General features: G+C 41.3%; 1 protein-coding gene across 14 annotated transcripts in view; it reads left to right on the top strand.

Annotated features, from left to right (window-relative positions):
- PSD3 (pleckstrin and Sec7 domain containing 3) overlaps positions 1-16,503 on the top strand; it is a 429,070-nt gene that overhangs the window by 298,902 nt on the left and 113,665 nt on the right. For 13 of the 14 annotated variants that reach the window (XM_073218761.1, XM_073218767.1, XM_073218762.1 and 10 more), the window contains one exon: positions 12,587-12,630. In XM_073218761.1, coding sequence (XP_073074862.1) covers positions 12,587-12,630 — 44 coding nt within the window. Of the gene's footprint in view, positions 1-8,142; positions 8,271-12,586; positions 12,631-16,503 lie in introns of all 14 variants that reach the window. The other variant, XM_073218768.1, reaches the window with a different exon arrangement.

The raw sequence follows: 16,503 nt of genomic DNA, 5'->3' as shown, positions 1-16,503 counted from the left end.
GCTGCCTTGGCCTCGCGGCCTCTTCCCTGCTCTCCCCCGGTCCTTTCTCCGCACGGTGCCAGGGGGACTTGTAGGAACACGGGTTAAAGCAGGTCATCCTCCTGCTTAAACTCCTGTAAGAGTACGGAGAGCGAGCCCCGCGGGACCTGCATGCCGCTTGCCCCGACGGCGCCCCCGCCGTGCTCTGGCCGCGCCAGGTGTGTCTCGGCCCTGCCAGCCCCATCGTGCCCTGGAGCCGCTCCCCTTGGCCTAGCGCGCCTGCCCGTGTCCGCCAGCCCCAAGTTTCAGGGCAGAGGTTTGCTCCCACCCCGTGGAAGCTCCTATTTTGAGTTATTTTAATTCCCTTGTAAGAATTATCAGGGAGCCTGCTAGATGATAGAATCGTCTTCTCTGTTTTCTTAAACCTTTATTGTCTATTTTCCACCCCCACTAAATCTAAGTTCTGTGTCTGTGATGTTCACCACTGGACCTTCAGGCCTGTATTAATACCTGACAGCCTGATGGGTGGTACTCAGTTGAGTATTTCCTGACTGGGTGGGTATATGAATGAATGAGTGAATAGTTTTTAACATATTTATTTATACTATACTGTTACAAGTGTTACAACTGTTACTACATGCGTGTTACAACAGTGGATTATAGTCTTTTAGAAGTTATAACAATACACTTCTATATAGATACTTACATATACTATCATAGAAAAAATGCATCCCTATCATTGTCTAGTAGTTATAAAAATACTTGCCCCTAACATATCAGCATATGTCAGAATGAAATCATTGTTGTGGTTTTGTACAATACCGTAATACAGTGAATATGAATATTATACAGGCGATTAGGGTAGACAGATGATAAAGATCCAGTGCTGTGTTAAAGGACGTGTTGAACTGGCCATGTTGATGCTGACCATTGGTTCACGTACATGCTGACCATAAGTTTTCTTAGCTACGAACTCAGGATCATGATTATCTTTCTCCATGCAAACATTGTTTTTAAATAAACTAAAAAACCAGTCCTGAGCTAACATAACAAAAAGTGAAAAACTAAGAAATGAAATGCGGATAACATTGTTTTTAACTTCATAACCTCTAAATTTTAGTAAGTGTTTTACCAACAAAATATTTACTAAAGTTCCAAAATTACTCAATCTATATTAATTTAAAACATATATATGCTTTGTCTGTATTATATATTATGTGTTATATATTATATAGAATTATATATAATATATAAATGTATTTCTTAAAACGTTAAACATAGCATTTATATATAATATATATCATGATTATATATTATGTGTATATATAGTTTATTAGTGTAATATATTTAATATATAAATATATAAAATATGACAAAATATATATTAAAATTATAAACATTCATAACTTATATATTTATATTATATAGTTATATATTTATACATACTTTATATATAAACATGTTATACATATAGTTAATATGTAATATGTAAAGTATGTATTATTAAACAACATGTATTAAACTTATATGTCTATAAAACATTTCCGTGCTGTGTTGTGAGTAGGGCACTTAGAAGTGTGGATTTTGGCCGTGGATAGATCTGTGTTCAGATCCCCAGCTCTGCTCTGTGTATGACCTTTGGCACGTTACTTAACCTTTGTAAGCATCAGTCATGTCATTTCTGAAGAGGTGGTAATAATGCCTCTTGCACACAAGACTCAGAGATTCCGTGGAAGTAAATCTCAGCCAGCACCTCTAGCACTGTAGCTGCTGGTGTGGCTGTTACCATCAGTGGAATGTTAGCTGTTGAGAAATGGTTATAAACATCATCACAAAGACATAGAAATCTCTTCAAGTGAAACATGATATTCAGAAGTTTAAGTCTCTGAATCACAAACCATCATCTCTAAATCTCTAAGTCATACAGGAAGCTTTGCTGTATATTCGGCGATGCTCAATGTTTGTTCTCTACACTTTCATAATCATATTATCAGAGTCTCTCGATGGACATCAGATGTGTTCTGCCTGGTCCATAGGGGTTCTGTTGCTCCTCCTGTTGCCACACTTGGAACTTTGTTATCCTTGAATAGTTTGTGCTTCAGTTATTTCTGAAGAGCAAGAAGAGCGAGCAGTTGGGAGCCTGCATCCCCAGCTGGTGGGTCAGGCCACAGGTGGTAAGTGGCTGGTCCTCTACACGGGACTTTCTCTGCCTTCATAGAGTCTCCCTGGATGTCTTCACTCATTCATATTCCCTGCCTACTCCTCTGGACACTTGAAACTACTGTTTTTTGAAGTTGGACCAGCATTTGGACTTGATATGCAAGCCAATTCAATAAGATATGTTTATAGGTTTTTAAAAATTGTAGTATAATTAACATATAACATTATATTGGTTTCAGGTATAAAAGTAATCATTCAGTGTTTGTGTACACTGCAAAATACAATAACTGTAGTTAGCATCTGTCACCTTGCAGGGTCAGAAAAATTTTTTTCATGTCATGAAGACTTCTAAGATCTTGTCCCTTAACAAGTTTAAGATATGCACTAGTGTTATCAACTACAGTCACCATGCTGTGCGTTACATCCGCATGACTTATATATAGTGTAACTGGAAGTTAGTACCTTTTGATCCCCTGACCCATTTTGCCCATACCCAAAACTCACCCCTCTAGCATATACTCATCTATTCTCTGTACCTGTGAACTTGGATTTTTGTTTTCTATTTTTACTCTGTTTTCTGAGGGTATTCCACATTTAAGTGAGGTCATGCAGTATTTGTCTTTCTCCATCTGACTTACTTCCCTTAGCATAATGCTTCCCAGATCCATCTGTGTTGTAGAAAATGGCAATTTTCATTCTTTCTTATAGCTGAATAATACTCCCGTGTGTTTTGGCTGAATATATTGCAGTTTATATACCACAGTTTCTTTATCTGTTCATCCATAGATGGCTATTTTAATTGCTTCCATGTCTTGGCTATTGCAAATAATGCTCCAGTGAACATAGGGGTGCATTGATCTTTTCAAGTTAGTGTTTTTGTTATATTCAAGTAAGTACCCAGAAGTGGAATTGCTGGGTATGTGGTTACTCTAGCTTTAATTTTCTGAGGAGCCTCCATACTGTTTTCCACAGTGGCTGCACCATTTCACATTTCTATCCACAGTGCACAAGGGTTTCCTTTCCTCCACATCTGCGCCAGCATTTGTCATCTCTTGTCTTTTTGATCATGGCCATTGTAACAGGTGTGAGGGGGTATCTCATTGTGGTTTTGATTTGCATTTCTCTGATGATTAATGATGTTGAACATCTTTTCATGTGTTTCTTACCACCGTATGTCTTGGGGAAAATGTCCATTCAGATCATCCTTGGAAAAGTGTCATCACATTCTCCCATTTTTTAGTAAGATCATTTGGTTGTTTGCTATTGAGTTGTGTGAATTTTTTGTATTTTGGATATTTGCACTTATCAGATGTATGATTTGTATTTTCTCCCATTCAGCAGGTTGCCTTTTGCTGATGTTGTCCTTGCTGTGCAGAAGCTTTGTAGTGTGATGTGGCCCCATCCCTTCCTTTTGCATTTGTTGCCTTTGCTTTTGTTATCAAATGCAAAAAAATCCTCAAGACTGACGTCAAGGAGCTCACCCCTATGTTTTCTTCCATGAGGTTTTTTAAGGCTTTGGGTCATATATTGAACTCTTCAATCCATTTTGAATTAAAATTTGTGTATGCATAAGATAGTGTCCAGTTTCATTCCTTTATATGTGCTGTACAGTTTTCCCAACATGATCTGTTGACGAGGTGGTCCTCTCCCCATTGTATCTTTTTGGTTCCTTTGTTGTAAATTTATTGACCATGTATGCATGGGTTTATTTCTACGTTCTCTACCTCATTGATTTATGTGTCTGTTTTTTTTGCCAATACCATGCTGTTTTGATTCATGTAGGTTTGGTTATAGTTTAAACTATGGGAGAGTGATGCCTCCAGCTTTGTTCTTCTTTCTCAAGATTTCTCTGGCTGTTTGGGTTCTTTTGTGCTTCCTAACAAATTTTAGGATTGTTTTTTTAAATCTGCGCAAAATGCCATTAGGATCACTTTTTTTTTTTTTTCAATCTATAGGTTGCTTTGGATACTATGACTATTTTAACAACATTCAGTCCTTAGGCATGGAATATCTTTCTATTTATTTGTATCTTCTTCAGTTTCTTCTATTAATATCTTAGAGATTTCAGTGTACCAATAGTTTGTTACTGATTTATAGAAATACAGCTGATTTTTGTGTATTGATTTTGTGTCCTGCAAATATACTGTATTCTTTCATTCTAACAGTTTTTTGGTGGAGTCTTTAGTATCTTCTATGTATAATCATGTCATCTGCAATTAATGACAGTTTTACTTTTTCCTTTCCAATGTGGATGCCTTATTTCTTTCTCTTACCTAATTGCTCTGCCTAGGACTTTTAATACTATGTTGAATAAGAGTGGCCATGTTTATCTTGTTCCTGATCTTAGAGGAAAAGCTTCCAGGTTCTCACTGTTGAGTATGATGTTGGCTGTGATATGCATTTATTATGTTGAGTGATATGCTGTGGTTTTAACAAGGGGGAAAATTCTTTTTAGTTAAAATTTTTGCTCAACAAGGAATTTAGTAAAAATACCAAATCATTGTATTGTATACCTGAAAGTAATATTATGTTATATGTCAATTATACCTCAATTTAACAGAAGAAACTTAGTGGTAAGTTAGTATTTACAGTGTTGCTTGCATTTAGAATAATGTTATTTGTACTAGCATATTTAAGAAGCTTTCCCAACAACAACCAGTCAAATGGAGGGCAACTGTAAGGAATAGAAAGGGCGCTTTTAGGAGGACTGTGCTTTGTATACATTCTCATGACACCTCCTTGACCAAGTCTACCTTCAGAATGAATGAATGAATGAATGAATCACTCAATAAGTATGCATGTACTTTGTAAAAGTTTGGAGTATTGCATTAGTACAAATGATAATTAGGAATTGTATTTTTATTTGCTTTCAAATTTGGTTTGGCATACCTGCAGAGCTGCCCCCAGGGCTTTTGGGAGGCATGCCTGTTTAACACTGTCCTGGGCTGCAGTGTTTTCCTTGGTGATAATGGAGGAGTGGTGGTTCCCGTTTTAGTTTATAAAGATGCATTTGACAGCGGCAGGCAGACACGCTGCCTGTGCCATCCCCCCCTGAGAGAACCAGATCTCAGCCTCTCCCTCTCTCTCCCCATTTACCCTTTTCACTCTTGTTCCTGTGCAATTCAAACAAATTCATTGGTCAGTTTACAAGAGTCATGCCTGGGATTTGGGAGCAGGTAGTGATGATAGTAACAAATAGCCACGGCAAGAAAATTAGCAGGGAAGAATGAGGAAAGGGAGGAGGACTGAGGAAGTTTGGGAGTTCAGCCAGGTGGTTTCTGAGATCTTTTCCAAGTAGAATCAGAGAATGGTAGATTTGGAAGGGGCCAAAAAAGAGCCTCATGCAGCCCTCTCATATTGTATATTTAGAAAATGAAGGCCAGGTAAATGAAATGATTTGTCTTAAAAAGGCACGTAAATGACCCTCCCCGCCATTCTTATGTCCTGAGATTGGATCTGTTTCCTATTAAATTTTTCTCTAAAGAAAATACATGAAATATAATGTCAAATATTAGATATGTATGTGGAAGTGTCTTGCACATTGTAAGTGAAGTAAAAAGTTAGTTGATTCTGTTAACTGACTGATTCTCCATTAGGCAAATGTCAGGCAGGTGAGTAGAACACTGTTAATTTACAGTGTTTGTTATTTACAAACACTGTCCTTCCACAAAAGGCTCCTTAAGGCAGAGCAGACTCATCTGTGCCCAGCATAATGCCCCTCTAGTCTATTGAATCTACTTGAAAATGTTTATGCTATGAATTATACGTATTCATTATACTTCAGATCCCCTTTCAATAAGGTGAGGCCTTTAATTTAATTCTGTAGCATCTGTAAGGGTCTGTGCTGGACATCTATCTGCTCAGGGGGGCCGGGACTTAATGGTCAGGCATTTCTGCCGTTGCTGACTGGGCTTCCAAGCTCACCACAGCACAAGGTTCAGAGAATTGTCCAGGACGTAGATTTTTACTCTGTTTACATGGTGACTGGATCTAAAAAATAGATCTGACTACAGATGTGGGAAAAAACAAAACTCAAAATAAGATGCTCTGTATTGAGTGTGCTGCTGGCACCCTGCCTGAGGGCTAGAGAGATGTACGTCTACAGGGCTGCCTGTGCAGGCATGCTCTCCAGGGTGGCAGTGCTCTTCAGGCTCCGGCGCTCCAGGACTGTCCAGAGGACAGGCAGCCTAGAGAAAATCCTTTTCTGGAAATTCACCTTCAGTATATACTTTTCCCTAAAATGGATCTACCTATGAATACTCTTGTGGTCAAACTCTGTTTATCCTTTTTCGCCTCTGCTTGACAATTGCCTTCAACCAATTAAAAAAAAAAGGGTCCAAAATCACCCATAATCTTATTTAATACATTACACAGGTGTAAGAACCTCCAGGGCTGTGGAGCATATGAAGTGTCAATTCTAAATACTGGTTCTAGGGAAGCATCCTGTAATGATACAGTAATGCAGTTTTTCAATATTATTTAAAGGCAAAGAGAAGGAAGTACAAGTTGAGGATCATTGCTCTAAGATACTGAGTTTTTCTAAGCAGTTTGAAAATCATTTGGTAACAGCTTTATCATTAATTTTTAACTAATGTCTTTTCCAAACACTGTCTTTGATAACACTTTCAGAGTGGTGCATATTTAATTCTATACTTAGAAGTCTACTCGATCTGAGTATTTGCATGAAGCAGCATTGCACTTAAGAAGATAGCCATGGTGGTAGTGTCCTGAATCTTCCTGGGGACGCATTTCACTGTGGTCACTGTCCATCTTACTAAAGGAGATCAGAAGCTATCCAGTTTATCCTCCACAGTTTTCATAATAATTCAAGGAGCACATAGGAAGAAATCATGGGAATTCAGAGATGATTGAACTAAAATACATGGATTTCATAGATTGCAAAGTGTGCCTCTGGAGAAAAACAGAGAGACTCATGGTTACACAATGCTTGGTAATGGGATGAAACTTCAGAGAACCATGTGTGGGCTGTCACATCACTGCTCAGCCTTGAATAACATTGCATTTTATCATCTTGATGAGAAGCAATCAAAAGTGAGGAACAAAGACTTAAAAGTAAATTTAGACCAACATACCTTGATCTCTGTAATTAAAGCAATTTCCTTTCTCATTCTTAAAATTGGAAGAATCATTCTGTCCTGTTTAGTCTCAGTGGAGCTGTTTGATTGTTGTCTAGCTCCTGGGTTAAGCTGCTGGAATTTTGGTTAGACAAAAGATTGGTAAAATCACTTGCAAAGCAGTGATTTTGAACCAAGGGTTTGTATCAGACTCACATGTGGAACGTTTGGAAATACATATAGGTTTCTCATCTGGAAATCAATAGATTCAGTAGAACTGGGATGGGCCTCAATAATCAATATTTTTTTTCATTACTTGGCTGATTCCATCCCCGTGGTGTATGTCATCCTCAGACCTTCAGTTGAGGCCACTCTGGTAGAAGACTTTGTTACTTAGGGACGACTCTGGAAATATTTCTGAAAATCATTCTTTACTCAGATGTCTTCCATTTATTCCTGTGTATTCGTCTCCTAGGACTTCTATAACAAATTTACCAAAAAGGAGGTATCTTAGAATAACAGAAATGTGTTCTCACAGTTCTGGAGCCCAGAAGGCTTGAAATGGAGGTGACACAGCTACACTCCCTGGGGGTGGGGGGGGGTCTGTGGAGAACTTCCTGCCTTTCCACCCTGTGGCAGCTGCCGGCATTCCCTGGCCTGTGTCGGCACCGCTCCAGTTCCTATGTCCATATTTACATCGCTTTCTTTATTTTTCTTTGATCTCCCTCTGCGCCTTCTTACACAGACACCACCCAACCCAGATAGTCTCCCCGTCTCAAGATCACTAATTTAATCACATTGGCAAACTTTCTGCCATATACAGAAAAATTTATAGGTTCCACAGGGATTGGGACCTGGGCATCTTTTGGGGGTCCATCATTTGGCCTGTCACGGTGGGTCATCACCTCACTGCATATCTCCCATGCAGGCTGCTGTGACCCATGAAGGCGGATGTGAGACCTCTCCACTTAGCCACAGCTACCACGCCATGGCCTCAGACAGAGGGCGGCTCTCCATGGATGTGTTCACCCATAAACCTCGCATTCTTGGATTGAGGTCAGATAGCTAGAGATAAATTATTTTCCTGAGCTGTGGCTACAGCTCCAGCCTCAGTGTTTCATAGGGCAGATGCGTCTGATCACCAGGCTGGTGGTGTGGGGTCAGGGCAACAGGCCCGTCACCCTCCAGCAGGGCATTTCAAGCATGTGCCCCAGCAACTGCAGCTCTTGTTTAATGCTTGTCTTTTCAGAATAAAATGTTACAGTGACCAACATTTCAAAATCTATTCTAAGAGTGGCACAGCCATGTTGCTACCTTTTCACATGGGCTGTGACTTCAGGCAGGCATGTGCAATGCTGGGCAGGTGGGTTTAAGAGGCAAGAATGTGGTTGGCTGGAGCTGGCTGGGAGGAGCGAGTACCAGTTGAATGTCGTCACTTGATTTCTGAGAGTAATAGATCCTTTGAGTCAAAGTTTGTGAAAATCAGCTGCAGGACCTTGAGAGAAATTAATTAACATTGGGTTTCATTTTCCTATTCTATGAATGGAAGAATTTCTTGATCTGTAAGGCCCCTTTCAGCTGTGAAATTACATTTTGTTGTTTCTCAAGTGGAAATTAGTTTCAACAATTTGTCCTAAAAACATTATTACTCAAGAGTCTTGTTCTTACACTATTAGTAGGCAGAAATAAGATTGGTGATAAATGTGATTTTAACCTGGAGCTTTTGTGACTGTGTGGAAGGACTATAAACATATTTTGAATGAAACAATAGTTAGAAGAATTCTGGTAGTTCTATGATTCTGACTTGGGTAAGTCTTATGTCTGCATAAACTACCTATCCTTGGGTTTATGAGCGGTGATTGCGTAATCAAAAACTTAAATATTGCATACCAATACAGCTCACCAAACTAAGGGTACACTGAGTATGAGGTCCTCACTCCCTAGTTGCTCTTCACGCAGGTTGTGGGGTGCCGGGAGCATCCAGGCGCAGCTGACATGTGGGACTGAAGTTCCCAGGAGTTCACGTGGGCTGAAGATAAACCCTTAGGGTCCCCACCATATAAGTGATAAGCTGAGGATGTGAGTAGTGAGAAGGACCATCCGAGGAGTGAGGGAAACTCAGGAGACTGTACTCACCGAAAACGAGGAGGGTGTTGGTGTGCTAGGTGCTGCTGAAAGGTGAAGAGATGCAGGAACCCTGAAAGGGGCCTGGACTTAGCATGAAGGAAGCTGATGAACTGGTTTGATGGTTTTAATGAAGAAACAGGGTACAGGCTGGATTGCCTGAGTTGCAGGGATCAAGCAGAGATAAGACTTGCAGAAACTCCTCTCAGTAACTCAGCTAAAACAGGGGCTGAGGAGCAACGGGCGGTAACCAACTTGTAGAAGTGGGTTGGGAGGGACTCGCATGCAGTTGAAAGCTGAACGAAAGGGACATGTGACCTCAGACAGGGCAGGTGCTGGGCCAGTGTTAGAGGCTTAGCCCAGCAGAGACGGGGCACCCCTGCCCTTACCACCAGGGAGAAGGAAAGTCGTACAGGCACTTTTTAGGGAGGATGGCAGAGAGCTGAAGGAGGCTCATGACTGAAGGCTGTGTTGAAGTTTGAAATGCTGTTAGCAGCATTTTGTGGTCTGTTGTTTGATTTTCTCCATTGCTGAATTAGTCACATTAACTGGGGAGGCTGTGAAGCTCAGGAGGCTCACACCAAGGCAAGCCACTGCATCCCCCTCTTTAGGGCCCAGGCCCGGTGTCAGGATGGGCCCAGTCGGTTGCCCAGCCCGCAGCCCCATGGAGGTGCCTGTGAGGGAGGCTGGGTGCCTGAGCCACACCCACTGATGGCTTTCAAATGGGAGCTGGGAAGAAAAACTGTTTGCTTTCTCTTGTGGAGAGACACAGAGGTGTAAGTGGGTGTTTCTCGTGTAGTAAAGAAACAGGGAGTTGGGGGCTGGGGCAGAGAGAGGAGAAGAGAGTTTAGACTCCCATGTCCCTGAGGCCGGCTCCATCTGTACCTACCTATGATGTGGCTCTATGACCTGTTAGGCTTCCTTTACCCCTAAGGTCCTTAGATTTTAGGTGATTGGTAAGGTAAAGAAGACTTTACCTAATACATGGGATATAAATGTGGAGAAGTTAGAGTAACTATCTCAAAAGCTACAATGTTCCTTTTCAGGTAGGATAGCCAGGCAGTGGGACAAAAGTTGGGGATATTTGCAAGGATGGCTGAGGTGACAGGGCCTGGGTTCCAGGCTGCACAAGCGAGGAAGTGGTGACGGTCGGGCTGGAGAAAAAGAGGGCTAAGGGAATCCAGTCCCTAACTAAGCCATGCAGGCCAGAGAACAGGCTGTTGTCATGAAGGGTATGTGAGTATTGGATGTACTTACAAAGCAAATTTTCCTTTTTTGAGAGAACTAATGGATCACCGTAAAGCACTGAAAATATTCAAGAAAACCCCTTGGTAATTTTGTGATTGAACAGAGTGAGCATAACATCTATCTTTTAGATTTCTGGTATTATAAACACACACTGGGAGGGACTTGGCCTGCAGAGCAGTATGTTTGTTAAATTTTACAAGATACTTTGTAATAGATTGTTGATTAACAAAATTTTTTAAAATTAGATTTCAGTATCTCTTTAAGCGACATGGGCAAACTTTTTGAAAAAATTTGTTCTAGGGCATAGAATGTACTGGAATTTTTTTAGGTGCATAGATATCATCTTCAACACTCTACTTTTATGAACAGATTTTTTTTTATCATTACTTCATTGTTAAATCTGGGTAGTATTGAGAATGATAATATATAACCTTTAGTGATCCATCTCTCCAATTGCAGTTCTCAGCCCACTATTACACGTGGGTCCAAAATGGCTCATACAAGTGATAGAATCCACTGAAAAGGCATTTTTCCATCTAGAGTCTCCCAAGGGCTGAGTTAGATGTCTGCTCTCTGCACTTCTGTGAGTGCAGCCTCCTGAGACATTAGTAAAATATTAGGCTGTTGTAGACCTACAGTGAACTCGAGTTCTTCAAAGAGAATGTGCAATTTACAGCATGTCTTTCTGCTTCGGTTTGCCCTCACTTAATTTGATTTTCCATCATTTTTGTATTTGAGGGCACATTCTACCACATGATATGATGAAATGTGTCCTAATTTTTATTAGCTCCCATAATTATCCACTGGTTATATTGACATGTAGCCACACTGAAGAACTCCACAGTCTGTCACAATACTAAGGGTACATGTATTGAATCTTAAATAATAAAAATCTGCAACTAAAATGTATCTGTACAGAATTGGAAACTGTTTGCTGAAAGGGGGCCACTCCTGGCTGCAGGCTTTCGGTTCCGTGCCTGCTTACAGGCCATGTGCCTCCGACTGGGACAAGACAGGCAGAAGGTGGGAAGACCAGGTGGTTCCTGTGCTCTGCTGTGCTTCCTAGCACAGCTTCTGAACCTGCCGTTTCCTCCTTGGACAGATGGCGTCTGCCCCACTTTTCCATCTCGAAGTGGAGGAAGTCTCTGCTGATCTACTAGGTCCATGCCCTCCTTTGAAGAAATGTCCCAACATCACACATTATGCACCTAGTTCGCCTTTTCTACAGTATAATTTATTGTGGTGATTTTATATCTAAGAGGTGCATTCATTTTCTTTATAACATCTTACTTGAAGTTAACAAAGTGGAGACGTGGGGTAGCATTTCCTGGGTAGTCATCACAGTCCGACAGTGGGTCACACGGAGTCTGTACATAATGCCAGAGCTGCAGAATCAGGGGGGCCTTATGCTGATGTTGACTGTAACCAAGGCTGTAAAGAAGCTTGTGTCTCCCCCCACCACCTTGCACCCACCAGTGTAACACCACAAACTTACAGTATGATTGTGAAGCTGCACTGATAAAAGCTGCTGAAATCATCGGCATAGAAACGGCAAGCTTCTGTCCCCCTTCTGTGTATCTTCGCATGTATCTTGAGTTGTTATGAAAGCAGTTATATTTAATCCATTAGTGAAAAGGTATGAATACACCAGTATCCAGACTAGTAAAAACTTGAAGACTGTATTTTGAATAAGAAAATAGAGTACGTGGTCTAGTTCTAATCATAGCCTAATATTTTGCTATGGTAAAACGTAATAGAGTGTTATGGGTCTTACTTACAAAAGACATTTTAGCTTGAGAAAAGTGCTTCACCGAACACTGCTTACCGCACGCTCGATTGCGCCCCCTGGTCTTCCTCCCCTCTGCAGCGCCCCAGGGTGGCCAGCAGGGCCTGGGGAACTGCTTGCTGACACTCGCTTGGGACTTTCGGCTTTGGTCATTCACTGAATCCAAAATGCAGAACAGAATGAAAGAATAATTCCATCTCTTCTCTCTTTACAGGCTCTGTACAACTCAATCAAGAATGAGAAGCTTGAATGGGCAGTGTAAGTATGCTGTGTGTCGGCACTTTAATGAATGAGTGGCTTGCCCTTTCCTTGCTGTCCCCCTCTGTGCCGTGGAGGTGGCCCTGGACAAGGACTAAGTAGGATGGCCAGTTCTCACTTCACACTGTGGCTCGCCCACCTTGGGTAAAACCCAGGTAAACCCCAAGAATCCTGTGTCTTTTTCCTGGTGCCATCATGCTCCTCTTCTGCTTTTATCTGGTGCTAACGCTGTAGGCAATTAATTATCTTTTAATGTAACCTTTAAGAAATACCATTCCACAAGAAAATCTGATAAAAATACATACATGCCAAAACCTGGTACAGATGATTTTGGTACCATCCACTTATTTTAACTCTCTCTTTCCTGTCATCATAAATCTAAGTTTTCTGATCTTAGTTCCTATGACACTGATTAAACCAGGATATTGATAGGTGAGCTGGAGAAATGGTGGATTAAATACAGCTAAAAAAATTTTTTTTGACTGCAGAACTTTGAGGAACTTACACAATACCAATAGATGTCAATCTCCAAGAGAGAAATAGAATTAGCACTGTTTCCTGAACCTATTTGAGATTGAAATGTAATGTTTCAATACATACTTTGGGAAATACTGTCACAGATATTATACCTAATTCTATGTAGACCCACAGTATCCCTCTTGTTAAATTTTTACTGATCAGTGCATTAGTTAAGAATTTAATTTTTTTAAGTGTTAGGGAATAATGTTTCCTAAATTTTTAACAAGTTTCAAGAAGTTAGGTCAAAATGCTTTAAATTAGAACTACATGTGAAATTCATTTTTTATTTTCCCTAATATTAGACACTCATAAGTATTTCTAACCATGTGACCTGATATGGCAGTCTGCAGTGAACCTAGGTTTACAGGATCATATCTTGGGGGTTAAGTCTTTTGCATGTTCATTTGCATGTTGGAGAAAGGTGGTTTAGCAATGGACTGTATCTCACATACAATAAGCTAGAATAAATAGAAAGTGTCAGCACCACTTGAATTATTTCTACTCACTGTAAGGTCACATGAAACTGCTCTAACTTAGAGATTCAGAGTTTAAGTTGAGACTGTATTTTCAGCAAGTGCATGTGACAACTTACATGTCCATGTCTGTAAACACCAGGACACCTCAAAGACAGTGTGTCATTTCACAGCAAGCTCGGTAAGATCAATGAGAATTCATGGTCTGAGATCCAAATTTCTGGCCTAATCTCTAATCAATAGAAATGGATTTTCTACAGAAATTTCATAAATGATACAAACTTGCTGAAATGAAATATTAGAGCCATTCCATGACCTAGAGAGAATATCTACAGAAAATTACTTAAAGTGAAATAATTACAAATATGTTCACGCTTGGTAAGAGAATATTTTGAGGGTTCTCTATTAAGTTGTTTTTTTAAAAAACCAAAGGAATATAATCCTGAATATCTATTTTGTAATCTAGATTTTTAATATATTGAATTTCTTACAGTAGGTTTTATTTCTGTTTATGTGTAGTGGCAGTTGGGCACAAGAAAGCTTTATGTCGGGCCCCCCCCCATGGGTGGGTTGCAGTTTCCCGGGAACTGGGTTCCCCTGAGTCTTTCCAAGGCGACAGAGTGTCAAGTCCAGGAGCCCAGGTTCCAGAATCAGATAGCCATGGGTTTGAATCCCAGCTCTGCCGTGTGCTAGCTGGGCCCGGCCACGGTAACCTCCAGGCCTCAGTGTCCACTTGTGTCTGATGAGCCATTCCTGAGCCTCTTACTGGCAAATGTTCTAAGACAGTAAACTTAAAGCACGTTCTCTCTCAAATGGTGACTTATGCTGTGGCTTGTACAGCTCTCATTTCTCTCTTACTTGCCATTTTCCTTTTTATCTCTCCTGTTTATGTGCTTTCATATCCACATTTATTCTTTATCACCCACCCCAGATAAGGCACGAAAGTAGTTTCTCATATAATTAATGTTCTTCCCCCAAAAAGGAAAGGATTGGATGAAGTGAGCTCAACTGTCCTTTCTAGGTTTACTATTCTGTTTATTTTTAAACCTCACCATTTATCAGTGTTTCTCAAGCTGACTTCCTATGGAAAGAACACTGCTTTATCTAGAGAATATAAAACAAAAAGTGTTTTGGGGTTAATATGATGGACTGAATTTCTACAGGAGATAAACGGTCAGTACCCAGCCTTCTGGATTGCTGAGTCCTGTTTTGATCCTCATGTACCTTCTAACAGCTCCTAAAACTAGAATTTGTACACACATGAGTATCAGTTTATGGCACCTGCCTTTCCCCTGTTAACTGAGTGTGTGCATGTGTGTGTGATTACACGTGCTCACCCAGCGTCCTGTACCCCTCTGACTCAATTTCCTCCTTTACCCAGTCATGTAGGTGCCTCTGCCAGCACTTAGTCATCCTTATTCACTAAGGCCCCTTTCTCCTTCATTCTTAAACTGCATCTGTTGTCTCAGTAAAAATTCTTCCCAAATGTATGTACAGCTCTGACCTATATACCAAGTTCAATTCAGCCTTTGCAGTTTCCTGCAGGACATTTCCACTGGCAACTTAGCATTCATCATCGTCTCTAAACTTTGTCCCATGTTCTCCATTTCTCTTAATGATACTGGTGTTTACGTGCTTGCCTGGCCTTGGGCCCCTGCATCATCTTTGGCTCCTCCTGTGCCTCCTCGTTCTCTCTGTTCTGCAGAAGTGGCTTCTGACAGCCTCTCAGTTCCGTCCCTGCCGCTCAGGCTGGATTAAGGCGTTCATACCTTGTGCTTCCTAACTGTGCCTCCACCTGCAGCCTCTTGCCTCTACTTCAACCTAGTTAAAGCACTGCTTTGCTCTAGAACTTTGTTTAGGCCCTGTGCGTCCTGCCACTCCTCAGTTTCAGTTCTAGCATCTGTCTTCAGACAGCCTCCATTTCCGCCAAGTTGCCACCAGGTATAGGCCCTGTACTTGCCCCAGGACTTCCTGCCTGTGTACAGGTGCTCCTGGAGTAACTGCTTGGAATCTACATTTCTTACCTTTCAGAACCTGTGCCGTGAACGCTTCCCTGATCTTAACCAACCCGAGACAATCTCAGTGCTTAAATCCCCACTTTGCGCTCTATGATGGCACCGTCACTCTGTGCTCCCCTTATAGTCAGTGTAGGAATATCCCACCGGACTGTGCACCCTCGAAGGAATGGTGCACACCTCTGTTTGCTCCTTACATCCCCTTTTGCTGAGCGCAGTGCTTGCACGTAATGAAGTCCACACAAAAGGCTATGGGGAGAAGAACAGACCCGCCTAGAGCTGTGCAGTTTGGACAGTAGGTACAGGAGAGACGCTGCCATTGCAAAACCTGTGGGCAAATGCGTTCCTGCACAGGAGCTGTCTTGATGTTGAATTTAGAACCTCACAAGAAACTGAATTACAGAAAACGAGATGTTATAACTGGAGGAAATTCAAAGGTGTTTAGTTCATTGCTTCTCTAGCTGGGTTCCATGGAGCCCTGGGATTCCAAGGAGGTGTCTGGGCCCCTTCCTGGGTGATGTGAGTGGGGACAGCGGAGGAGGAAGGGGCATGGCTGTACCTCCTACAAGCATCAGGCCTATTTCAGCTGACCAGAGCAACCTTTTATCTTCTGTAAATGCATATTTGGAGTTCTACTTAATATCCCAGTTTTTAAGAGTTATCAGTATGTAAAAACTTTGTTTTGAAAAGTGCCAGCCCAGTCCAGTGTTCTCATATCATATATGAGGAAAATGAACTGAGAATGCATTCACTTAGCAGATCCAAAGCCACACAGTTCTGGTGGCAAGCCGGGATTCGTCTCCCCAGGTGTCCTGGCCCCCCTGGCCCCAGCCCAGGGCCTCGCACCTCTGCAGTCACGTACTCTT

The sequence above is a fragment of the Manis javanica genome, chromosome 12, assembly GCF_040802235.1.
Source record: "Manis javanica isolate MJ-LG chromosome 12, MJ_LKY, whole genome shotgun sequence".
NCBI classification, from domain to species: Eukaryota; Metazoa; Chordata; class Mammalia; order Pholidota; family Manidae; genus Manis; species Manis javanica.
The sequence above is the reverse complement of the archived record's forward strand: the minus strand, read 5'-3'. Positions and strand labels throughout refer to the sequence as shown.